General features: G+C 45.6%; 2 protein-coding genes across 3 annotated transcripts in view; one reads left to right on the forward strand and one right to left on the reverse strand.

Moving 5' to 3' along the window:
* Hiw (MYC binding protein highwire) overlaps nucleotides 1-24,330 on the reverse strand; it is a 228,864-nt gene extending 204,534 nt beyond the window's left edge. Inside the window, exons 1-30 of one of the 2 annotated variants that reach the window (XM_076908345.1) lie at nucleotides 24,127-24,330; nucleotides 23,540-23,603; nucleotides 23,205-23,447; nucleotides 22,984-23,137; nucleotides 22,704-22,906; nucleotides 22,307-22,624; nucleotides 22,060-22,227; nucleotides 21,753-21,971; nucleotides 21,476-21,677; nucleotides 21,005-21,397; nucleotides 20,762-20,927; nucleotides 20,496-20,581; nucleotides 20,303-20,416; nucleotides 19,984-20,184; nucleotides 19,720-19,916; nucleotides 19,385-19,637; nucleotides 18,859-19,302; nucleotides 18,658-18,785; nucleotides 18,358-18,584; nucleotides 18,095-18,275; nucleotides 17,834-18,020; nucleotides 17,635-17,769; nucleotides 17,405-17,547; nucleotides 16,690-17,325; nucleotides 16,253-16,520; nucleotides 15,895-16,181; nucleotides 15,486-15,811; nucleotides 15,303-15,403; nucleotides 15,002-15,211; nucleotides 14,444-14,588 (exon numbers count right to left, since the gene is read on the reverse strand). In XM_076908345.1, the coding sequence (XP_076764460.1) occupies nucleotides 14,444-14,588; nucleotides 15,002-15,211; nucleotides 15,303-15,403; nucleotides 15,486-15,811; nucleotides 15,895-16,181; nucleotides 16,253-16,520; nucleotides 16,690-17,325; nucleotides 17,405-17,547; nucleotides 17,635-17,769; nucleotides 17,834-18,020; nucleotides 18,095-18,275; nucleotides 18,358-18,584; nucleotides 18,658-18,785; nucleotides 18,859-19,302; nucleotides 19,385-19,637; nucleotides 19,720-19,916; nucleotides 19,984-20,184; nucleotides 20,303-20,416; nucleotides 20,496-20,581; nucleotides 20,762-20,927; nucleotides 21,005-21,397; nucleotides 21,476-21,677; nucleotides 21,753-21,971; nucleotides 22,060-22,227; nucleotides 22,307-22,624; nucleotides 22,704-22,906; nucleotides 22,984-23,137; nucleotides 23,205-23,447; nucleotides 23,540-23,603; nucleotides 24,127-24,221 (6,494 nt within the window). In that variant the 5' untranslated portion in view covers nucleotides 24,222-24,330. Of the gene's footprint in view, nucleotides 1-14,443; nucleotides 14,589-15,001; nucleotides 15,212-15,302; nucleotides 15,404-15,485; nucleotides 15,812-15,894; nucleotides 16,182-16,252; nucleotides 16,521-16,689; nucleotides 17,326-17,404; nucleotides 17,548-17,634; nucleotides 17,770-17,833; nucleotides 18,021-18,094; nucleotides 18,276-18,357; nucleotides 18,585-18,657; nucleotides 18,786-18,858; nucleotides 19,303-19,384; nucleotides 19,638-19,719; nucleotides 19,917-19,983; nucleotides 20,185-20,281; nucleotides 20,417-20,495; nucleotides 20,582-20,761; nucleotides 20,928-21,004; nucleotides 21,398-21,475; nucleotides 21,678-21,752; nucleotides 21,972-22,059; nucleotides 22,228-22,306; nucleotides 22,625-22,703; nucleotides 22,907-22,983; nucleotides 23,138-23,204; nucleotides 23,448-23,539; nucleotides 23,604-24,126 lie in introns of both variants that reach the window. The other variant, XM_076908346.1, reaches the window with a different exon arrangement.
* On the forward strand, nucleotides 3,722-11,462 carry LOC143431538 (uncharacterized). The gene is made up of 2 exons (XM_076908358.1): nucleotides 3,722-3,959; nucleotides 9,938-11,462. Exons 1-2 carry the CDS (start codon nucleotides 3,798-3,800, stop codon nucleotides 11,303-11,305), a joined length of 1,530 nt encoding a protein of 509 aa, XP_076764473.1. The 5' UTR covers nucleotides 3,722-3,797; the 3' UTR covers nucleotides 11,306-11,462.
* Nucleotides 24,331-26,414: the final 2,084 nt, after the last annotated feature.

Genomic DNA, 26,414 nt, shown 5'->3' on the forward strand with positions numbered 1-26,414 from the left:
AGGCGGAGAGAGAGGCTCGCGTGGGCGTGTGTCGCGTGCTCTCGCAGCACGCGTGCGACCCGGACAAACGAGAAACCGAGCGCGTACCGCGAGGGGAACAGTCACGTAATAGGAAGCGATTTACTCGTGCGTCTGGCGGTTGTCGCGTGTCGTGGAAATTGCGGAGGAACCTGGTGAACGTCCGCCGGAATACACGCGAATATCCATTAGCGAGAAGCGAATTAATCGGACAGAAATGGACGGGGTCAAACAATTCCTCTTGGTCCCAGACACGCGCACTCGTTTCACTTCATTTCCTTCTGTCGAATGACCAACGACTCGTCGATTCCACCAGCTCGTCCCGTATTTTTTTCTCGTTACAGAACGCGTTCGTTCTTGGTCCTCTTTCCAATGTGTCCTCTGATGGTGCACGCGTGGCTCTCGTCACGGTTCGTCGTCCGTTAATCGCTCCAGCCCGCTCCAACGTGCCCGCGTGCACCAGTGGCCAATTAATCGGTTCCGTCGATACCGGCTCGCAGGTAAAAATGTGAATACCGAACGAAACAACGACGATGAACAAAGACGCGTATCGATCCGGAGAACCGGTTGCCCTGAGAGCGGTCGTTCCTCATTTTTGCGCCACGCGAGGTGCCCTCGAATGAACGAAACGACCGGTTCCGTAAGAAGCGTGGATCATCTGATCGCGATGGCTCGAGCTGCGAGCGAGCGTCGCGACGATCGCGCGAGTCAAGTTAATCGGAGGATAGACGAGTCGAACGGAAGTTACCTCGCGCCATATGACGCGCGTAATTACGTTTATCAACGGCCAGCGACGGGGTTAACGAAGGATCCGTGTCTGGTAACGACGCGTTAAAATCTCCTCCACTGGTCGAAGCGACCAAGGACAATAGGGCTCGCGCTCGTTAGATTTAATCAACAAGTCTACTCGAGTGTTTGATATCGTACGGAGGGTAACGAGGGCAGAAAGAAGCGGAAGAAATTAAGAGCACCGCGAGTCGAGAGCAGAGTCGTACCTACAGCCGTTGGAAAAGAGTCTTTCTGCGAGCCTTTCGAATCGGACCTGTCTTTCATTCGCGCCAACCTTTTCACGGCCATTGATGCCGCGTGCCCACCCTACGAGCCCTCTCGTCGCGTCCTCGCTCGACGAATGGAAAGTTAATTCATTAAAATCGCGAGCTGAATCCCTGGCTACCCTAAGAACGTCCCTTTGTCGTTCTCGTCGGCAAATTAGCGGCAGCTTCGCGTCCCTCCTCGTCGAAAATAAGGTTCACGATGGGACGAAACTCCAACTGAGCCATCCGTGACTTCATCCGCCCTCGAATCGACACTGGCGAACGCGGATCGACGCGATTCAACGCGATTCAACGCGGCTAGTTGGACAGACACGCTGGATTATTTAAAGCCGAGCGTATCGCGGACACGCGACGCTTGTTGGAAAGGAACAGTGGTCCAACCTGGTCTCGAGAACGCCGCCAAGTTGCGGTTTAACGAACAGTCGGTTTCAACCAGGCGCCAGAGAAAGGAAACCAGTGATTCGTTACACTCATAATGCGCGCATCTTTCTTCGTTTTACTGTTCGTCGCGCGTTAATTCAAGGCGTCAGGTCAGATCCCTCTCGTCTACGTCGACAACCCCTTCGACGTGAAACGATAATTACCAGCGTTTAATTGCTCGCGGTATCGAACGCGTGATGGTCGAGTTGGTGTCGCGTAACCTTCGCAGCAATGCCAGCTAACGATTTCGAGCGGTTCAAGTCAATCGCGTGCGAACAAAAAATGATAACGAGAATAATAACGAAATGGAAATTTTATCGGGGAACGATGGCAAGACGTGAGTAATGAAGGAATAAACCGAATGCAAAATTCGCGGGTTCTTTTTCCTTTTTTTCTTTTCTTTAACTGGCGGTAACGTTCCTCGCTTGGAAAAAATTATGATTGATTACGGTTTTTTGCACGGACGAGAGAAATAGGAATGAATAATTGCTATAAATAGACGGCTTGCTGGCAGCGCAATGATACAGCGCGATGGAACGTAATAATACAGTGGGAAGCGAAAATGATAAATTTTATCGCGCGGATATGTAACTGTTGATTCGCGCAGCGTTGAACCGCGGGGGTTGGGCCATCGCGATCGATCGAACGCGATCGAAACTCGCGTCGAGAGAAAAAAAAACGTTTCGAGTCTGAACTGAAAACGATCCGTCCCCCAAAATATCGCGCGAGCATAAACAGAGGGGAACTCGCTGTCGCGTCGAACCGACCTATGCAATTACGTAACGATCGAACGATACTAATTACGCCGCGTGCCAATTACGTATCGGCGATAATTACGCGTTTGTACGGTCGACAAGATGTTGCTGGGTAAATCGCGAAATTCGAAACAGTGCACGCGACTACCAAGTAGCTACTACTTAATTAAACGATGATACGTAAACAAACCCTGCAAAATGGCTAATTCGACTTCTCTTAAACGCTTCCATAATTCTCTAAAAAAAGATACAAGGAAGAAACGAACTTGTTCCATATTTATACGCGATGCTCTGCTCGAAGCAAAGTTAATTTCGACGCGAACTTGTTACACGCTTCGCTGGAAAGGAAGAATGTCTCCGTGCGCGCGTTTTCAGATGCAAATCACTTTGGACTGGACGAGAAAAGAATCTTCCTCTATGAACGCGGAAGTGCAAAGTGTCAGCTAGTCCCTCGATACATTTTCCGTTTCTTTTCTCCTCCTCTTATTCTCGTGGTGCTCTTCAAAGCAGCGAGATCGACGAGCAAACAGATTTCGCGTGGCTAGAAAAAGCGATGAAACCGTTCCGCGCGTCCACGCGGCAGTGTCACCGATATCCGAGGAATGTAGAGAAACGTTTATAATTAGTCACGACAGGGTACACAGAGCGAGGAGCGAAAGCTAAACAGAGAGCAAGTGATTGCTGCGCTTTGTCGTCGGTAACGAGATCACCGGTTTCTGTCGCGTAGCTCTGTGTGATTCACCAACGTCACGATCGATCCTTCTCTCTCTCTCTCTCTCTTGGCGAACTAAAAATCGAGCGTTGACGAAACGGAAAAACAAGCCAGATAAAAGGAACGCTCGATCGCGTACAAAGGAGACGCAAATCGTGACACGCGCGCGATAAAGATCACGTAGCGTTCAAGTGGTACCTCCTCGATCGCCTCGCGAGAAGTATCGATATCCGTAGAATCTAATCGAGGCCAGACGGGGCGAGGGTGGTGGTGGTTCTGTCGAGGGGTTTAAGAATCTGACCAATTTCTCTGTCCCTTCCAGCAGGAATTTCGGACGACTGGGGAACACAGAGAACCGTGGAGACGCTGGCCGTGATGCCGTACGGTGTCGTGGGTTATCGTAGGTGTAATTGGATGTTTCCGGTCGAGCGCAGGAAAATAACGACGAGGATGACGTCGTAGTCGAGCACGGGGACCGTCTCTCGCGACAGCTCGGATGACGACCGTTGCACCATCGAGAAATTGTGTCCCGCGGGAGGACTCGTGATCCTGACGGCGACATGACCGACAGAATTACGTAGTGGCGCGTTTCGAGGCTAACCGTGGGGTGGTGTGCGAATATTGTGTATCGACTGCGAGAGGATTTCGCGGAGGATCGTTCGAAGACGGTGCGCGATCGTATTCGCCAGAGGAGATCGAACGAGCGCAGAGATGTCGAGGCGACCACGAGGTCGGCTCGACGTGGAATCAGCTGGCTCGGTGTGAACGCGTCGAAATAGGTGGGGTCGAGGGCTGAGGCAAGAGGAAGAAGAGGGTGGTCGAAGAGGTAAGCGCAAGATGGGAGCAGCGAAATTTCTGTTGGGAAGCGCTATCCTCGGACTCTTCTGGAGTGGCTTGCTCAAGGGTGCTCTGACCAACTCGACGAACAGGTGCGACTACCCTCCCTGCTTCTGCGACCATCATTCGAGGCTGACCTGCGACTGTAAAGAGGAAGGAGAGGTATGTGTCCCCCCGTAGAAAGTTTGCTAAGAAACCGCTTCTCTTGTCGCGACTCGATTCGCATCGTACGAGTACCGCACACCTGGCACGGTTAAGATCGAGGGATTAAAGATGGCGAAGGGTGGCTCGCGTCGCGGGAGAAGAATTCGCAGGTACGACGAGCGGAGTTTACGTTAGCCGTCTTAAATCTGGGGGAAGTTCCCTCGCGAGAAGAAAGAAAGTTCGCCCTCGTCCTGGCGCGAAATAGCCCATCGCGTTTAACTCGGTTCCTTTTCGTTTCGCCGATTTCATCTCGCGCCCTCGGCCCAGGAGAGCCTCCCTCGCTGGGGCAATCGTCTTCTCGAATCCGCCTTACCATTTCTCTTCACCCCTGCTCGAGATCCGTTCCAGAAACCCTTCTCCATCTCTCTCTCTCTCTCTCTCTCTCGTTCTTTATTCTCTAACCGCCTCTACAGCTTTCGTGCCTCGTTCCTCTAGTTTCCCACGAGTTCATTGAGAAACCGCGTCCAGTCGTTCCTATCTGACGAAAAATCGTAGACAATGCGACGCGAGGGTCCCAAAGCGGGTCTCTTTTGTTCGTCGACGCGTACATTATTCCGTGGCTGGCTACGAATTATCGAGCACGGAGGGAAGAATAAATAGAGAGTGGAATCGAAATTTGTACGGAACAGCGAGGAGGCGGTCCGGAAGACTCGAGAAGGACTGGCCTTTTAAAACGGATGAATTACACGCGGCTGGTGTTATCGTGTAACGCGCGATCCGATCGTCGTCGATCGTCCCGAGCGTGTAACCGCCCCTTGGCAGGAGCAACCACCCCAAGGAGAAATATAAAGCGGCTACAACAACCAGGGATTGTCGAAATAAAAACGGAAGACAAGGGGTGGAGGGAGAGAGAGAGAAAGAGAAAGAGCGAGGCTAATCTCAGGGGCGGCGCAAGGGGGTTCCCGCGTAAATTGCGAGGGCGGCGCGCGGCCGAGGGCTCACGCAGAGCAAAACCCCCATAAATTAGAGCGTGTTTACGCAAATCGCGGGCCAGACATTGCTGGCAGGTAGGCAAAGGTGCTCACGAGAGACCAGGGTCTCTCTCTCTCTCTCTCTACCTCGCCCTGTCCTCCTCTCGCGCGGCACCTGCCAAGCCAACCACTCTCGCACGTCCTCGTGGTGCTCTCGAATATTTATTGCACCGGACCCAGCCGCGCAGGTAGAACGGCCACGCCCGAGGAAAAATGCCGCGCGCTGTGAAAAATGTCAGCCGCTCTTGACGGATCGCGGTCACGTGAAAGCCCTTCGGCGCGGGTAACCCACCACCCGTCCTTTCCTTTTTTCAATCTCCACGCCAGTCGTCTTTTACCCTCGCTCGATCGCCACGCGATTGCGAACCGCGAGGAGAGCGAATCGAAGCAGTTGGAAACGTTATCGAGTGGCGCGTACTCACGAATCACCAATTATTTCACCTACGAATTTCAGCGTGCAACCAAGTTTCGTTTATCGCGCGCCCTTCGAGGCATCCAGGCGTAGTTACGAGGCGGAGATAAAGCGTTCTTTGTCCCCGGGAACAGCGCTGGTGCGTTTCTAAGCGACACGAGAGCCACGACAGCGCTGCAGAGCGCTTTCGAGCCGGGCACAATGCCGTAAACTCGATCCGTAAAGCTCTTGTCCGTGACGAAATGACCGCGGGAAGCGAGCACCGGTTACATCGTGGAAACCAATCGGCGCCAAGATCAGAATACTATAGCTTCTGTCGGCGGCGACCGTGGCAGCGGCGATAAAAGACAGAGGGCGGGGAATAAAATTAACCGACGAACCGATAAATTTCTCGCCGTGGCTCCAGTTTCAAATACGGAGTGAAATCCCCGTGTCGATTTAACTGCCGGATCGATTAGACGTTGCGTAACCGTGGGATCTGCATAAATCTTTAATCGCGTTTGAATTTACGAGCAGGTTCTCAGCGCCGCGCGACAGACACTTAGCCGCCCACTCTTTCATGCAAATCGTACCGGAATTAACGTTTCCCGCTACGATCCACTGGAGAAACACACTTTCGGAAAGCTGGCGATAACGTCGCGACGGTTGGTCGCGTGCGCGGATAACGGAAGTGGTCGATGGCTGCTCGGATAGGTTACGGATCGTGTATCATCGACGTCGAAGATCGCGTGGTCTGACTTCGACACAACAGCTACGAACGAGAACAGAGAAAGAGAGAACGAAAATACATCCACGATTAATAAGACGGTTAATAAGAAGCATAAGTTATTCGCGATCGATCGCGTAGGTAGTCGAGGAGGCCCGTTCGCCACAGGCGCAGACGATGGGCGCCCACCGGAAGCCCAATTACACCCGCGCTCGAGGAGAAATTCGTATCGATGCGGCCGTTGAATAATGAGCAAAGGTAGCAGCCACCTTTTCTCGCGCTGTCTGCCAAGTTACCGGGCAAAAGGGGTGAAACGATGCTCGTGGAAGGGCGTAATGTATTCCTCGTTCCGCGAGCTCGTTTCAGGAAAACCTTGGCTAACAACGAGGACGAGGAGGAAGAAGGTCGACGGAGGGAGGCTACGACCAGGAGGCTAGAGAAACAGCCGGGAAGTTCTATAATGCATAACGGGGCCCGCGAGTTCTCCCGCGGGTCTCGCATAATACAGCCGGCATTTCACGAACACGCTCAGCCAATTTGTCGCGCCGTCAACTCGTGACTACGAATATATCGGGCCAAAGAAAGAGAGTGGACATCTCGCTTTCTCAACCGCGGTCGCGATACCTTATCCGCACCCTTCGCGCAGCCCTCGCCGTTTTCTTGCCCGCCCTCGTTCCCATTTCCGGCGAGCTCATTCCAGTTTCTTATTCGGGTCCATTATCTGCTTCTTGGCAGCGTCGAAACGCGAGGGTGAAGGGAAAACGCACGGACCACTGTGCGAGCCACGAGTGAAAGAGATTCGACGTTTCTCGATCGAGCGTTCGAACGATCTCTCTCGAGATCGAGACGCGTCTGTGCGACGAAGTTTCGGCTCGTCGTTGGCGACGGAGTCAACGCGAGCGGTGGAGTTGTCAAGCGCGCCGGTCCGCGTTTAATAATTGACGACACGGTAAATAATCGAGGGAAGCTTTTAGCGGATACAGCCTTAAATTCTCGTAACGAGTACCGCCTGGATAAGACACGAGAGGGAGGGAAATAAAGAACTCGAGGCGCGTAAAAGTAACAGCTGTAAACACGGGTGCGCGGGAGTAAGCGCGTCCGTTTACTATGAAAGCGTCTCGCGGTGGTTATGAAAATACTCGTGAAATGGAAATTCGATGGTAGCGACTGGTAGAAACGTGGAACTGTCGACTCGCGAGAACGATCATTGCCAACTCGATGGACCCTTATTCCATAGACCATGAAAGAGAATTGTTCGACACTTGTACCGCTAGAGGATAAAAGAAAAAAAAATAATTGAAGCTAAATTACTCGCCAAGGGTCAGAACGAGCATATTGGACAACTATTAATTGCGTCTTCTCAACTGTCCATTCTTTTTCAGTTAATGTTCACGCGATACGAACAAGTACGAGACCACGATACAACGTGAGCAATTAAGGGTTAACGAGAGGCCCTCGTTGTTCGTTTAACTGGATCAATTATCGTTTTCAAAGTCGTTAGATTAAAACGCGCAGACGAAAAAAATAAACGATAGAGAGAGAGAGAGCAGTGGAAGAAGTAACCGGTACACGAGATAATGGGTGGCGACGAGCGATCGAATCTGCGCCCGCCAGGGTAATTGTTTCGCATAAATCTTTTATAGATCGTAAAAGAGCTTCCCCGTTTCGAGCACTTCTGCGTTCTCCACCGTTCTTCCATTCGCTGGGAAGCTCTATCCGCGATACGATCGCGCTTCCGTGAACCGGAAACCGCAGTGGGCTCGACCTTCGATCCGCCGTACGGTCGATTTCGTTTTCATTTTCATTTTCGTTTTCGTTTCGATCGCACTACCCGATACGATACGCTCGTCGAACCAGTTCTCCGCCGCGATAATAACGTTCCCAACGCGTCTCCAATCGATCCTCGTATTTTCTAATTAAAATTACATTCGACGCTCACGGATGAACACTCGAGAGGCAACGCGAGATTGTAAAACGCGCGATTCCCCGTGAACCCATCGGAAAGCATCGCCAGCGGGCTATGTAATCCGGAAACAGTCCCTCGACGCCTCCCGTTTGTTTCGCGCGCCTCTTTCTCACCCCCCCTCCGAGGGCGTCTGGAGAACAGAAGTGTCGCACGCTCGATAGGATTACACGCTGCGGAAGCTACGCGGGGGAATTAAGCCGAGAAATATAAAGGCGAGCTGTTAAAATGGAATATCACGGTGTCGTTCTTCCCACCCGCGTTTCAACCCCTCCTCGCTGGTTTCCGGTTGCTCCGACGGTTCGTCCGCTCGCGCGACGACAATGCTACGGGGAAATAAAATTCTGATTCCCGCGGAGACCTTCTGGAATTCGCGTTTCACGAGACGAGGCGACGGATATTCGATATCGCGCCCAGACTCGTCCGTCGAACGTTATTGTCCGCCATCTTCGCGCGTCCGACGAGAGAAAAAAAGAAAGGAAGCAGCGAGAGACGTTCTGCTGGACGAGCGTGTAATTGTTCGAACGCGCAAAAGACACGTAATTCGAGGCTCTGATAATCTCGTGCCTGGAGAGATTGTGCGTAAGGAATCGAGAAGGGGACAATCGGGACGAGAACAAAAGTGGGACGAGCGGAGGGTGGGAATGCGTTTCTGGTACCTGAGAAAAAGGGCCCACAAAGGTTTCGCCTCCATCGACGACGCACTGCCGTGGACCTTTCTTTATTCTCGTCCGCCCGCGCCCGGCTTTTTCTCCATTCAAAAACACGCGGCCCTTCCCATTCATCGCTACTGTTGTGGCCAAACGAGGAACTTGCTCGCTCAACGCGGAAACGATGAATAATAAACGCACGGCTCGTTCGTGTCTTAACGACCACTTTTTAGTAGAACCTTTCATTGAGAATCTAATTATTTTAAACTCTCCTCTGCTCGTCTTCAAATGACAAAAAGTTGGACGAAAGAGGAAGAGTCGAGCTACGGAAGAAGAATCAGAGGCTAATTCGCCTACGAACCGCGCGATTTCCAACGAATTCTTAAACGACACGAGGAATAATCTGAAACGAGGTCGAATGAATCATCGAGCGATCGTCGTAGACATTTCCCACGAGCGACTCGTTATCAGGCTCTCTCGTTGGCGCGAAGAAAAAAAGGTATGATAATCTCGTGAATCGAGCAACGACGCACGTCGTCTACCGTTGATAGGCGTCTCGCCAATCGATTGTTTAAACGAAGAAGCCTCGACGAGTGGCAGATGGTATCGTTCGTTGCCATCCACGGCTGCAAATGAATTAATAAAGACGAGTAATGGATGAGCGGGAGCAGCTGGCTACAAATAACGTCCACGAAAGAAGAAAAACCCGTTCCTCTTCCGGCTCCACTTTGCCAGGCGTGTACCTGACAAGTCGTACGCCTCCCACGTTCGAGAGAATCTTTTGTATACCTGGAAGTCGTGGTTGGCTCGTGTAAACTCGGGAAAAGGGTTCGTTGATGGTCGCATCTGAAGATTCCTGTCGAGAAAGATTTAAGATCGATGAACGAACATTTCTATAACGCAATACGAGCGTGTAATCTCTGTGTGGAGAGAGAATGGCGGAATGTCACGAGAGAGAAGGTGCAAAGTAGAGTCCGTGACAAAGAGTCGTTAGCGCGGTGATTCTCGTCGCAGCGTTTACTGATGAAAATAGGGAAATGGGTATGGAAAAGTTGAGCGACCCTCGATCGTTGTAACGACACCGAGCACGCGTCCCGAACGATTCTATGGTGCTCGAATATTCGATTACAGCTGTTCAACCTTTCATTCAACTATTCGTGCCAGGTGCATCGTTGCCTCGACGCTGTTTCTTTCGAGTCGACGATTAACGAAACGTTTCGTCTTCTAATTTCAGGAGCTGGTGTTGACCACCGACGGAGACAGAAGGCTAAGCCCGCACACCAGCAGGATAGTCGTGAGCAATTGCTCGTCGGTGATCCTGATGAACTCCAGCCTGGCCTCGATGGTTGGCCTACGATCGGTAGACCTGATCAACGTGGCGAATCTAAGCCTAGTCAGACAGAGCTTCGAGCTGTCCCCGCGTAGCACGCGCACGCGGATATCCGTGAAGAACTGCAGCATCGACGCGATGCCGAGCTTCGTGTTCCGCGGCGATGTGGAGGCGATCAGCTTCGAAAACGTGAGGATTGGCCAGCTGAGCGCGTTCTCGTTCGCGAACCTGGTGCACACGGACACGCTGCGGCTCGAGAACTGTCGCATCGAGAGTATGGAGGCGCAAGCGTTTAAAAAGTTCGACGTGGGTTACTTGCACGTGATCGGGACGAACTTTGGCGATCAGGTGCCAAGTAGAACGATGAACGACGTCGAGGTTTACCACAAGTTCATGCTGGACGGCGTGAGGATGGGCACGGTGAGAAGCGAAGCGTTCATCGTGAGGAGTCCTAGAACAGTCGCGATACAGAACTGCGTCGCGGACAGCCTCGAGAGCGAGGCGTTCGACGTGACCGCGCGTGGGACGGTGATCATCAAGAACAACACGTTCGGAAGCCTCTCCATCGGCGCTTTCCTCGGTATCAGAGCCGATCCGGAGGCGAGGACAGCACCTGCCTCTTTACCCAGCAACCTGCACGATCTTATCTTCAAGAACAACAGCGTGGTCAACTTCGAGGAGGGCTCGATGATGTTCGACCGTGGCAGCTTTCGCTTGGAGCTGGACAACCTGTTGGTCGACCAGCCGTGCGACTGTCAGTTGTTGCCCGTGTGGAAGAACAACATCCTCAATTACACGAACGTCTACTCGAGGTTCTACACGAGACAGAACGCGGCATTCCCGCCCACGTTATCCCCTCAGGACGCGATCAACGAGACCCCAGAGACGTTCCTCTGCTCGGACGGCGAGGTGGACCGAGTGCCGATCAGTTTCCTCGAGTATGAGACGCGTCATTGTTCCTTGGGTGGATCCGTACTGGTCTTCGTGCTGATGATCGTCTCCCTGCTCGTCCTATTGATACTGTTGACCTGCCTGCTGGTCTGGTGTTGCAGAAGACGTCGCAGAACCAACAACAAAACGTGGATCAGCGTGCCTACGAACACGCCTGATGTAGTGTCGAAGAAGAACGGAGTGATCGCCAGAGAGGCTGCCGCGTCTGCCACGCCTGTCGACAGCCGGATAACGATGGTCGTGCCCGATGGCAGGCTCTACAGGGAGACTGAGTTCCACGTGATCGTCGAGAAGGCAGAACCGTTGACCACCGAGTTGTAACGAGAGCCTTCGTACGGCTCGACGACCAGAGCCGTCGTGGCTCGTGTCGAGGAAGAGTTCGAGTGCCTCGACACGTCGAGCCGTTTCCGCGTCTACAAGCTGTGAATCGTGCGAGTGATTCGACGACGCGCGACGAACAACGCGCGACCATCGCGGAACAGTTGGAGCAGCTTGCGTTCGACGCGTGTGACGATTTACCTAACCGCGCGTATTTCTGAAACTGTTGCGAGAGGAATTCTTTCGAGATGAAGAACGCGATCGTACGCGGTTAATACGAGGAGTTACGTACAATTACAGATCGAACTGTGCCGCGCGCGCGCGTGTTGCAAACGAATAGAGCAGACGGCGCTTTTTGGTTTCAATTTAATCGACTATCCTTCTAGTACAAGGCAGTTCGTAAGCTTCCATTTACATATCACGAACGAGCGCCGATTGTCCAACGCGCCTCACCCTTGTCGGGACACCCAACCCACCCTCCGTGCATCTGGCTATGCATCTGCTACTTTTCTCGCCCCTTTCCAAGTCACGTTCCTCTCTCACGATAATTAAAGGAGTGTCTCCTATATATATATATCTCTCTCTCTCTCTTTCTCTCTCCCGCGAACGAGGTCACGTGGATGGATAATCGGAGCGCGTTGTTAGTTAAGTTTATCGTGTTAAGTAGCTTCCAAAGGAGGGCCAGTGTCGTTCGCGAAGATTGGACTCGAGTCGAGCCGATACACGAGAGTCTGCGGCGTATGCCTGTGCGAGAAAGAGCGTGTGTGAGAGAGAGAGAGAATGTGTGTGCGTCTGTGCACGTGTGACGAGAGAAGAGGCAGAAGAAAAAAATGAACGAGACACGAGCGGGGACGAGGACAGCGTAGAGAAGAGTTGATCGAAAGCAACTACGGGAAATCCTGGACTCGCTGACTCGTGTAAGACACGCGATTGGATCGACCTAGCGCAGTTCGCCGCTTTTAAACTTTATAGATCGACGAGGAAGAAGAAGCAAAGTGTCTGACGCGACGATCGCGCGGCAGCTCGCTTGGAAAGCAGTGCCATTCCTATACAAGACGTTCTCGAGAAGCCGAGGTGGTAGCTGAATTCGCGCACCTCGAGGAAGAAGAACGAAGGGCGAGGGGTTAGAATCGGTACCGCTCGCCCCACTCGACCGACCACCACCCTCTGTACGATTCTAACCGCGTCTCTAATTCTGCTCTGTAACGCAATAAAAAGATACAATTACCTGACATTCCTTGACAATACACGAGATAACGCGAATGTATCCGTTAGAGAAATTACTACTGTACCGTGAAAAAAATGTTCTTATGTATATACCCCAACGAACGGTGACAGCTGAGAGAATTCCGAGTTCGACGATTAACGAGAGAGCACGACTCGCGAGTCCTTCAACCGGAGCGTGTCCGATCCGCGGCATCGTTCGTTCACATTTGTATCGTTTCACTGCGACACGTTTATTTATGAGCTTTTGGACACTTGGCCAATAAATTGTTGTTATTGTTATCATCCCGATCGGTTATGTAATTTTGATAAACGCGCAAACGGGGGATAAGGGGCAGGGGGCGGGCGTAATCGATTCGCCACCGGGGAGAGAGCGGCTCGTGTTTCGAATCGAAACGCTAATCTCGAAAACGAGGCTACCCTGAATAATACGCGCGTACAAGCGCGCAGAAACCGCGGGCAACTTGGCCGCGCTCGAGTATCGTTCCACGCGTATCCGATGATTAATAGACTCGACGCGAGATCCGTCCTCCTCTTCGTTTCGCGGCGGGGACCGCGAGGAGCCTCGCTCGAGAACGAAGCTCGAGTCGACGGATGAACGAGACGAGACGAGACGAGAGTCTGTTCGAAATCGGAGAGGAGCCCAGCCGCGGAGATCCGACGAAGCAACGATCTTCTAAAACGGAACGCGAGCACCGTAACCGACGCTTTCGTCCCTCGCGTGTGCAGCTATCTCGCGCACGTGTGAGCCATGCATTATTGATGCAGCCAGCACTCGCTCTGGGTAACGACTCTCGCGGCTCTTGTTTCTTTTTATCCCCCGGAGCTACCAGCAGAAATTGGTCCTCTGAGCTTCTCGAGATTATTCAGCGGCCTTCCTCCGGTCGTTACCTTGAGCTTCGTCAAGGCACGCCCAATTAGAGTCGACGCGCGAACCGAGCCACGTATGCGAGATCGGATCCGCCTATCGGCCGAGGCGCGTTCGCGCGTCCACGCGCGTTTAAATTAGAGCGCGCGCGTGCGACGGGACGCGATTGAATCCGTGATTTGATCGAGCGAGCACAAACGATCGACTCTGCAGGAAGAGTACGCGTACGAAGAATCGTATCGACTTGATCGCTGTTCGAAAACGAGGTTCGTTTGAACGCTTCCTCGAATTGCCGATTCAATAGTCGTATTTTCAACCAGAAATCAAACTTCTCTAAGGACAGTTTAGTTGTAATTATCGTGAGACTGTGATATAACGACAGCCGACTGTATAATTTGTTTTACATTGAGACACGCGTCGATGCCATCGACGAGGAGATAATAAAGACGAGACCGATGCATAGTGCATAACACGACTACCGTTCAGATACCTAATCGATGTTCCCAAAATATATGCCTCGCTCCCCCTACCAATGTCCACCTCGTCGCCTGCTTTTTTCCTTCCCACGCGTAATGCGAGTACGAGTAACATGCGTCACACGGACGCGAAAGGTTTGCACGCGTAATCGTCTCGCATCGATCACCAGTTATTTCCGGTCGCGCGCGTAAAAACATTGAAACGCAAAGGTCACGCGGGAGCATCGAATGCGCACGACTTTTTCCAGCCACAACGCATCAATTTATTGGCTCCGTTTCAATGACGCGATTGTAACTGATAACCGGAGACGAGTCGCTTTTAAACGGATCCGTCGATCAATTCCGCTGTTCAGCTATCTCTGATCGAACGTTTTGAAAGAACCGACGTTGAACAGGATGCATGTGTCGGATTATATTTGCAGCGAAGAGTCTCGTTCCATTCTGTTGGTTTATGACGATGATTTTATCTTCTTTCACTAATTGGAAGTCGCAAAGCGGTTACTGCTGTTCAGCTTCGGTTCTTTATCGACGGCGGATTGCGTAGAAAACGTAGCATCGTGATTCGGTACTTACCTCAATGGAAGAACGCCGTCGAGAGCCTGGGAGACCGTGGGAGGCGAAGCTAGGGCGAATCCTCGTCCAAGTAGCGTCGAGTGCACGGAGAAGATCCGCTTTGCTGTTTCTTGCATCAATTCCAAATCCTCTTCCACTTCCTCGTCTACAAGGCATAGAGAAATTCGTTATTACGTGCAACAATTGTGAGATAAATCCTAACGTATGAAACGAACATCCATTTCCTCTGGTTCAGACAAATATATTACCAGCTCTAATTAATACAGTTTTTTGAATCGAACCATATTTTTTCTAAAGAAATTGAATAACACGAGTGAAAATAGAACTTCGTATTCAAATTCGTGTAATTTATTTAATGTTATTCGTGGCGCACGTAATCATCATACAATTGTAACGATAATACTGGAAACGTTCGATATTATTTCAAGGTAAACGTACGCAAAGTAAACGAGAATTCAATGGAAATTTCATGCGTTACGACAGAAGCGAGCATTGATTCTAAAAGCGATTACGTATTGCAGAGAATGCGTCATTAATATTAAAATTGATGATACGTACTTGATACAGGCGGTAACGAGAGGTTCCTCTTCATGAGACTCGCGGCACAGGCTCCGCCGAGAAATGATAATTCAATTTCTAGATTTTTCAGACCATTTCCCGACGTTATCCAATCGTACCCAATCACCAGACATTTGAACCCGTATGTAACTGCTCTGTCGTTCCTCATGTAATCCGAGGCGGTCTCCAACGAGAATATAACCTCGTTCCCTAAAATATGAAACAGGTCGATCGATCAAAACATTAATCGCGTAATCTAACCCATTGGAGAGAATTATTCCCTAAAATAACGATAACTTACCGGGTAATACGATCGCGTTTTGAGGCCATTGACTCTGGACGTTGCTCAGTTTGTGCAACACGGGCCAATGTAAGGGTACGTCTTCCGCTTCTGTGCTATATCTGAAAGGTACGTCGAAATAAAAATGATTCATCGAAATCGATAAGTTACCTTCCTACGCTATTAGAACTCGAATCTATTTACCCCATAGAAGAGGAGAAAATGATGTTTGGAATGTACAGTTGCAAGTAATCCTCTGGCTGAGCCGTTCCACATTCTGGAGTGAATTCAATGGTTAACCACTTGACCGTATCTGGGAAGCTAACCCTGTATCGAGACACTGTGGCAGGTTTATAGGGATGATCGCTTTCCAACCACGTGTAATGATGGCTAGTGGTAACAGGTGTTGATGTATGGGATTGAACTTCGCTATCTTGCGAGACTTCCGACGATCCCGCTGTGGATAACAAATTAAGTGCCGCGACATGCGGTAACATCTCTTGTATCAAAGTGAGAACCTGAACTCCACTCTATTTAAAAATAACGAAAAAAATAAGTTATTGAAGTTGATACGATAGGATTGCGAAAATTCGATTAGAGAGTTGATCTTCACCCTAGGGTCCGATGTAGCGAGGGGACTGATGTGTGCCATAACCAGTGGCAAAAGTGTTGTCACGAATGTCGCGTTCCCGAGGACTTCAGCAGCTATCACCTCTTCCGCCCTTTCCCTGGCCAATGCGAAGATTTCGTTCGATCTTTGAATAATCGTCGCTGTCATAGCAAGAGCGCACTTTCTCGCTTGTACCTCTGCCATTGCTTTACTTGTGTGTTGGCCGTCGGTATCTTGGGGGTTGGAATAATAAAGGATGTGCGGTATTTGGCCTCTCGTTTGCGTTGTACCTGCGAGATAAAAGTATACAATTATTTTTCGGTTAAGCGGAACTGATGCTGCATTGTAGTTAAAAATGTACCATTAAAACTTAAAGAGCAAGCCGTGAAAGTGAACGTAGTTCCGTCGGGACCCTTAACGACGCTCAATCCACCATCGCCATTACTTGTACGTCCTCCACGGTTTCTCAGTCTAATAGCGTACTTTACATTCTCCTTAATGGGTACGGGTTTATCAAATTTTAATTCAACTATGTCGTTAACGCAGTCGTCTGGCCCGAAAGAGCCGCGCGTAAAATCCAAACTGCTCCAGCGCTGAGTGTGCGATGGATCATTGCCTGTGTTATTTTGCTACAAAATGTATGATACAATAGTGTTTCAAAGAATGTATAATAAAATGGTTATTTTCGTAATATAAAGTTGTACTATCTGAGATGTTCATTTTCAACGAACCAAATAAATATATTGTTATTTTTAATTAATTCTTAAATCTAGTAAAAATGTTCAGCATAGTACTCACATCGTCGAGAAGTTCTAACTCGTAGTCATACATCCCAACACCTCCATAAATACCAACTCCGGCGATAACAATACCAGGTCTGTCCACGGAGAAGCATATCGCATCGGGAGAACCGTTACCAGTGTTCCAAGATCTCGTTTGATTGACACGAGTAAACCTCGAAGGTGTAGTATGCATAAGTCTGCCGCAAGCAGCTTGAAGCTCGTCTTCGTTTCCGCTGGATTGCGCCGCTAATTCGGCGATCACACGCGCCAACAAATAACAACAGTGAAGTATCAACTCTGGCAGTGATTGGGTCTTTTTTCTGCAAAGATTTTTCTTCACAGGGACTAGAATCAAATCCAACAGTCTGTCGAGTACATCACGAAACGACCAGTTCAATGTCTCCTTTCCAGTACTTTCCACTTGGGACTTGTAACTGATCTGCTCGACCAAAATCGGATACTGATGGCTTTCAGTCGAATTTATCATTAACAAGCCAGTATTGTCTGACGGGCTAAGCTGTCGTTTTATGCTGTCGCTGCTGTCCATGATGTTATTTAAAATGGGAAATGTACATCGAAGGCGAATGGTAGGATTGCACAAAGCAGCTAAAACAGCCGATAACAGTCTATCCTTCGTAGTTCTCCCCTGCTCCTGTAAAATACCGTAAACTCGAAGTTTATTATCGAAAGCTTTTGAAATTAATTGAAATCTCTATCATAATTATACATACTCTATCGATATCTGATAATAACTCGCAAAGACACGACCATTTCAAATACGCTGTCGGATAAAATGCATGATAACAGGCTACGAATGTTCTGTGACACTCGTCTAATATGCTATTCGTCATCCTACTGTTTACAGCATCAGGACCTAAATGAATTTTCTCGATTACGATTATGTCCATCGAAAGCGTAGAAATGATTCAAATGAAATGCAATGGAACGTGCGAACACTTACTTTTACTTGAACGCGATTTTCCTTTGCTTTTTGTGTTCAATGGTACGTTATCGGACAAAATTTGATGCAATAATGCGCGCACTTCGCCTATGCATTCTGCCAACCATACCGATTCTGCCGGAGTTTTCTTTCCCACTGTAAACGATTGGCATTACTCTCTAGATAAAACTCAGTATTTTATAGCAGATCAGTTGCTTACCTAGATTCGGATAAATTTCATTGGTGTAAGTTCTAAGTAATCGTAAGCTAGCTTTACTAATATATACTAAACGTTCCACTTCAAGTAACGCGTGTGAAGACGTAGCATGAGTCATGGTATCGTTTAATGCTGCTTTTAATGTATTCCAACTCCATTGAAGAAGAGATATTAATGATTGGAAACATTCCTGAAAAAAAAGTGTTTTTATACTAATTACTCTATTATCTATGAGGTATTTTATCAGACAATGTAGATACATACCTTAGTAACTGTTCTGCTGAAATCTCTTTTTAATACGTAAACGGGTTCAATTTGATCTCTCTGTCTATTAGGAGTTTGATTTTCAGGTGTAACAATTCGATACAATAATTGCGGAATTTGTCCAGCATTTACGTCCGTTCCGTTATTAGATCTCTTGGAGGATTTAAAATAGAACATAACTCTAAAAGACAAGATAAATACATTCATATAACATTTAATTCTAAATCTATATTGTTTCGAATAAAATTATTTCATTTACTGACTGATCTTCCGCCGTAACCATTCCTTGGCCGCCAGATCCGCAGTCGCTGGAAGGGCCGCTAACTTTAGCCCACGCGATGTACCACCTGTTTGCTTGCAGTGCAATCGGCTCGTAGAATAATATAGAATATTTTTGTCTCGGTCCACACTCGTATGGTATTTCCTCCGATTCAGCTAACAGTTCGCCATCATTTTCTTGCTCTCCTCCATCCATTCCGATATCAAAAAGCTAAATATTTAATAGAACTATTACCGTACTATACAATTCATGAAATTGGAAGTATGCCACAACTAATACCTACCTTTATTTTTGCCGTATATTCTCCCCGACCTCCGAACAATCCATATCCTCCCAATAAAATATCGGTATCAGGCATGAATCTAATAGCCTCGATCGAGTGAGCAGAATACCCCCAACCACCGCCATGACCTAGAAATATATAAAATGTATATAGAAAAGTTGCAAATAATATATACATTTTCTGTAGTCGTTTCATACGCACTTTCGAATCTATTGACTGTAACAAAATCTTCACGACTATATACTTTGCCGTGCGTCGATTGGTTACATTCGTTTTCTTCTACTATGGTCAAATTTTCGTCTTGTGCTTGCGTAAGGGTATCCAAACAACCCAGTAAATGCATCGCAGCCTGGGAACGCGTTACAAAACAATTAGATACTACGGGTAGTGCTAAGCCTGGGCTCAGAATGGACGCTTCCAAACCAGGAATTGTTCTAGCTTCCGTCGATATGATATTGTACAAACTTATTTCGCCATTTGTGGGATTGAACGTCCAAATCACGTTATACAAAGGATCTAAGCAGGTCGCACAATTACTGAAATCAACTTGATCCGTCCCGCTGTAACTATTACAAGTACCATCCCTTTTGCTTATAACTAAACATTTGAAGGAATTTGCATGATCAGTTTGATGTGGAATTAAAACTGAAACAATGTATTTATAGTTAGGTATATGCTCGTCGACGCGACAATGGTGGACAACGATAATTTACAAAGAAGGACATACTTATGCAGTTTTTATTTGCCATAACAGTACTCCTTGTTAAACTAATAGAATTTATTTCATCAATTTTCACATAAGTTTGATCCCCACTTGCACCAACCCACGTTGCTCGTCTACCCCATTGCGGACCAATATTTGGAACAACGTTTGGAAAGCAATGCCGTGGCTGCGTCCTATCAGAACGACGACTAGCTTGTGGAGTAGTATTCGAAGATTCACTTTGTCCGTTCCACCAATTTATGCCCAATTGTCCCTTCTGTGTATAACAAATATATGTACAGCACTACTGTAATTTACTTCCTATGATAGTTAATTGTTTTAAGAATCGGACTACAAACTTGATAAGCTCCGAACGTGAATACTTCGCCTTTTGATGTAAGAACAACGGTATGATTGCTTCCAGCGGCAACTTGCGTTGCGATTCCTGGCAATTTAACATGAACCGGGCCAGCATGTGCTATCAAATCACCCACGCCCAACTGACCGTATATGTTACTTCCAAACGTATAAACTTCTCCATTTTGCAAGAGTACCACTATATATAACACACAACGCATTTATTATTAAATCGTGCACATATAAAATAGATATTTAGTTACTACCTGTATGATGTAAGCCACAAGATACTTGAACCACTGGACTTTCACTTGGTATAGGAACTCTAGCCGGTGGTATACTAGCAATTCTCGTAGCATCACCTCGTTCAATATCACTTCCTCCGATACCCTCGTCGTTTAATATGTTATGTGTACTTAATCCTGACGCCATTTTCCCAAGAACTTTTTGTATCACACTGGGCCCAGCTAATTAACACAAAAGTTATGATATTACGTAGCAATTTTTATAACTCGATTTCATTTTTAAATATGCAAAGTATAACTATCGTGTGCAGACATATACCCAATCTTTGATTATTCGGACCTTTCATCTTCATTCCATACTTTGCAGTACTCGGACCTGCTTTCATTCTCTGCTTTTGCTTTATTTCTCCCAAACGTCTTTGAAAGTATTCTCGAAAATTAGAACTTGATCTACCTGCAATACGATAGGAAAAATGTGAAAATAGATTATTTATATTTAATGTTATTGTAAGTATTTACTGTCGAATTTTTACCATTAGTAGTACAGCTTTTCCTTGCGCAAGTACGGCAGCATCCACACTCAACGCATCCGCTGTCACCTTCGCCACATCCACATTCTCTGTGAATAGAAAGAAATATATTTTTAAACGATAATCTAAGTATTATACGAAAACTATGTACAGAAGCAAAGATATAAGAAGAAAAATATTAGAACATTATTAGTGTGACAAAATAGAGTAGGTTAAAACATAAAATACACATTTATGTATATTTGTACCATTCGAATTAATATACTTACTGGCCTGGATTCCGATCTGGACGAATACTACTTAAACATGATATACTGTAACCAGTACATTCTCGGCATACTGTGCAAACCATGCATTCACGATGTCTCCATTGATGTAATCCTGGAGGACACATTCCTCTTGTTTCTTCCGAATCTTCAGTAGATTCCATACCATCTAAGCATAAACTAACTTATGTATTCCCTTTTTAATAATATCAGCAAACGTTAAAAGTAGTATCTCAAATGATTTACCTTCTTCTGTTACTAAAAGTTCATCTTCTGCTGTGCCCATTTCCACAGCAACAGCAGAGACATCCTTATTTATAGTGCTATGAACGGTTGTAAAATCTCTGCCACATTGGCCTTTATTATTAATTCCAAATGTATACAAATGTCCTTTGTTAGTTAATGCCGCAGCATGAGCTTTTCCTAATGAAACATGAACAACAGAAACATCTCTGAGATCAACAACTATTCCTGAAACTGGATCACTATGCAGCGTATCTTTGCCAAACATTAACAAAGAACCCTCTTTTGTAACTAAAGCTGTCGATCCATTATTACAAGCAGCATCCACAATAAATTGTCCCTCTACCTTCGCTATCTTTTTTGGTTTCACGGGCTTAGGTTGGCGTCTAACTTTATCTAAGATAAGAAAAACAAGCAACAATTTGATCAAAATACCGAAATATATTATGCTGCAAATTAAGAATGTATATTTACTGTTGTCAGCATCCTCTCCACGTCTAGCAGTACCAGCAAATAAAACTGATCCATCTTCCATGACCATTACGACATGTTGCCCATCGTGACCAGCTGCAAAACTAACAAGTCTTGGTCCTTTTCCAAGTGCCAACTCTACCCATCTGTTAGGCCTTGTATTACTTTTCATACCAAGGGAGCTTCCTTTTCCACTATAGAGAACCTTTAAAATATGATGTAATGCATTTCAATTTCAATGTAATTTTTAACTAATGAAGAAGATATGAATGCCACTTACCTTTCCAGAGACAGTTTTTAATAAAGCAAATTCTTTTCCTGCTGTAACTGTAGCAATCTCATCGTCACAGCCTGGATTTAATGTATGTGCAGTTTGCTCTTCATCAAAGGTAGCATATCCAAAAACGTCTACACATTTTCTTGCTAATTTCAATGGTAATTCCGATGCAACTGTTACTGGATTACTTAACGTATTTATTGTTCTGACTACAAAACCATCCTGTTAAAATAAATGATATCAAACTTACACATATATGTGCAAAATGTGCTTTTTTCTTAATTATAAAATTTTTATGTACACAACTAACATCTTTTCCAGCTGTTATCATTCCTAAACATTCGCCGTCGGAAAACATAACAGAGGATGACCAATCACGACCTTCCAAAACAGCAATTTCTGTAACTGCAAGAGTTTCTGCATCGATAATTAGTAACTCGCTCTGTTTCCTGGGTGTATACTTAAAATATAATGTGTTCTGAAATGAAATAACTGTTAAAGAACCATTCTTCGCATCGTTATGCACTACGAAAAGTTTGATGTTCGATTAAACTAACATTTGCATAGCCGAGCCAACCCGTTTCAGTTGGATAAAAGTCCGCCTTCTGAACATACATGTGACCCCAAATAGTTCCACCATGACCGCTACCGATTTTTAGTAATCCTCTAATTGTATGTAGATACAGGTACTTTCCATCACTTACAAAACTTCGCCCGTTTAGTACTATATTATTTATTTCATTTGATAACTTAAGCGTAGAAGTATAAATCTTAGCACATCTAGGAACTCCATATGTAATCCAGTCTGGTCGTGCAAGTTTTCCGAGAAGAACAGCCTGTACACTTCTTTGTAATGATGTTAATACACATGGCATCTGCGACATATAAAATATAACTTGAAGAAACCCTCTCGAAAGAATATACAAAATGACAATGAATTTTCGTATAATTTACTTGAATATTTTGAACTGCTAATGCTCTGGGACACATGAGTAAAGCTGCTATTGCTGCTAATAAACGGCCAGTGTCACCTCTAACAACCACAAGGCTCAATAAGCATGCACAAGCGACTGCTGTCAAATGACTACCATCATTGGCAGCTGCTGATTCTGGGCCATGCGAAGTTGCCAAATCCAACAATAGGTCAAAAAGTGGATCTATAAAAAAAATAAAAATAAAATCACATATTCGGAATCTGTTAATAATTTGATGCAATTCATTTTTTATACAGCACCAATGACATCATCTGGTTCAGATTTCAGGCCTTCGGGAAGTTGTCCTTGTAATATATCCAACAAAGCTGATAATGCTCTCGTACATAAAGCAGGTTCAATTGTTCTACTTTCTCTCATTAATGTGAAAACGCTTCGTAAACCAATACCTACAATCTAAGAGAAGTACTTGAATTTATATATAATTCTTTTTATACGTATAATCTATCATTCTCTTGACTACCTTTGGTAAACTCTGTACAGTCGATATCCTATCCTCGTCATCGCTTTCCGTATCAATAGTTTCGCTGTGCTCCTGTGGCGGTGGAGAATTGCAGTTCGATGCTCTATAAACTTCATTTGTTGTTTTAGCATGCCTTTCCAAAATAGCACTCCTAACACTAGCGAATACGGCAAATGCAGAAGCATTGCAAAATAATTCTATTTCCGGTGGGTTATTGTAATTTAAATCTCCGCTTAAATCAATCTGTAAGTATTAAAAATTTCAATTACATTCAAGCACAATGCCAGACACAAGTACAAGAATAAGGTAAAAACATAGAAAAGCTAATATAATACCTTCTTCTTATCTTTTTTGCGTACGGATTTATTTTTTTTACATTTCCTCCATTCTTCCTTACTTCTAAAAAAAATAAAATATATAATCTAACACATGAAATTGTTAAAAACACTACCATTTATATAGATTTTTATAGTAACAAAATTATCTGTATTTACAAAGGAAAAATAGATAGATATCCTCATTAGAAACGAAATATTATAACGTTATATTTATTAATAAATAATTATAATTAAACGTTTTCATAGATTTTCATATTAAATCAACGCAAGAAACTAAAATTATCGATCGCAAACTAATTTATAAGTGAACTTTCTATCTCGTATCCATTGGTTCGGAACTGTCAAACTGACAATCTATCAGAATATATCGCATCAATAAACAAACAATTTTAGGTTACTTCGAACGTTTCCGAGAATCATCGTGTAATTCAGCAGTTCGACGGCGTTGTGTGAATTATTTAGCGAAAATAAGAGTAAAGTTATCAGAATTTTTATCACAAGTATTGTTTGATAAATGACAGATGAAGTCACCGCCAAAAGCGTCAAGTAAACAATGCTCGATGGAGGTTATACACATTTCGCACCTCTGAGCCTCGGCGATACTTTTGAAGAGGTCGTAAAAGCATTTCACGTAATTCTCCGGCTCGGGCAGCAACCTTTCGTGGTCCCCAGACACCATGTTGTGCACAAAATTTCCAACGTACGAATCACCAATTCATTTTCGTAATACTATTGATCGTTGACATTCTCTCGCCTTCCCCATGTGATTGCATCGCACCGTTCATGAAAAAAAGACCGTACGACGATTTCTCTGTCCAAGTGTTTGCTCGCTCGATTGACGGTCCCAAATTTCCGCGTGACAGACGATCTGCGAACAGCGCGTTACTTTTCTATTATTCCAAAACGGTTAAAGATCCGTCGCCGATGTATGTTAAGAAATTCGTCTTGAAAGTACCAGACGGACCGCGACTGTTTCGCGATTTCGATTTTTCGATATATGCTATCGTTTTGACGCAGATTGCCCTTCGATACGGCGGTTTATATTCAAACACACTCTCTCCTTCCTTCAGACTGGTGTATCCGCTACAGAATTTATTTAATCCCTCGAATACCGCATATTAAAGATGTTTCCAAGTGAATACCAACTAATACTATTAATTTCGAACATAGATTTTACAACGAATAATATTAATACGAGAAATAGCGCAAGTAAAGAGTATTATTTCACTATTCTGCATTTGTATTCGACGAGACGATCATTTCTTCTGGAGTAACTGTACATATAATACAATTAGTTACTAAAGTTCATTTTATTCCCAGACAACACACGGCGAAATGGTATCGACACGACACAGACACTGTATTGCCACTTGCGAGGAGTTGTTGGCAGATCCACAGCCATCTATGACCAGATTCGTTAGCTAAAATGCCCGACACGCGTTACCAGCAAACTCTAAACAACAACCTAACAAGCCATGTGAATCGCACAATGCCAGTACCATCGTGACACGCGATATCCACGTTTCATTCATGAATCTTATCAGCAGTGGCACGAAGTAACACTTGCTAACGGGGAACCCGTGTTTCCATAAAAATTAAAGCCGTCAGATGTCGTCAACAAGTACTGACAGACGTTTTGGTAGTTGTCTGTCAACATTCATAGTTACTGAGAAAGCCATGTATATTTTTTTCAAATGTGAAAATAATTCTACGCAATCATTAGGATTTTCTACACAACCATTGAAATTTTCTATCATTCTACTGCCTATATTAATTATCCATAAAATCCGCTATTTCAGATGGATTTAAACCAAACAAATCTATGGCAGCCATTTGCTTCTAATTATTTACTCAATAAGTTTTTAATGAAAGTTTAATACAAGCACGAGAAGAGAAATATACGTATATTTCTCAAAAGCGATCTCAATAAATCCACGTGGAAGGATATAAAATAATACTTTGTTACAGGATACCAGCACTGATTCGTAGCCATCTATGACTGGATTCATTAGCTAAAATACCGACGCGCGTTACCAGCACGTTTTAGATAATAGCGTCTTACTTGATTGAAGTATTTCATTTATTATCGACTCATTCAAATTTGTTGGCAAACTATTAATTACCTACTTAATTTCCATTGACTTCTGCTACGTTATATTATCTTGCACGAATCTTATTTTCTTCCTACGTGGTATTAAATCGACTGTCGTGAGGTCCAAATGCTAGAAAAGAAACACAAGTATGAAAGAAATGTAATTTTATAATTTTCAACGTAAATTATTCAATATAGGTTCTTACATTCAAAATATTGTTGTTTCTTCTAACCAGCTCTATCATCTTGCATTGGAAAAGTAATCTAATTTTATAGAAGAAATTAACTACCCTTATATACAAAATGTAAATGCAAGCGCTGACGTTCCTCCCTCCAGCAAGTCCAGTTTGATATTAAAATTAGTGCAAAATCCGTGCCCTTATATACCCAAACGTAGCATCAGTGGTTAACCAATCAGATCGCTTCAACTATAATTGGTTAACTTTGTTCACCCACGAGCGATCTGATTGGTTAACGGCTGGACGTACGTAGGGTATATAAGGGGCTCATTTTTTTACACAAACCGCATTGTTAATCTTGACTCGACGCAGGAAGGACGTAGGAACGAAGCAACTCCAGTTCACTAAACCTTCAAGAATTCTACAAATCTACTGGGATTCACTAAACATATAAACTGTACTTTTCAGTACAATAAAAATAAATAACTCTCCTTCAAGAAATTTACAAGACAATCGGGATTCTCTGACAACACACACACAAACAACACGAACAACATAGAAACTACACGAAGAATTATTAACTACACAACTGTCATCTCGA

The sequence above is a fragment of the Xylocopa sonorina genome, chromosome 18, assembly GCF_050948175.1.
Source record: "Xylocopa sonorina isolate GNS202 chromosome 18, iyXylSono1_principal, whole genome shotgun sequence".
Classification (NCBI taxonomy): Eukaryota; Metazoa; Arthropoda; class Insecta; order Hymenoptera; family Apidae; genus Xylocopa; species Xylocopa sonorina.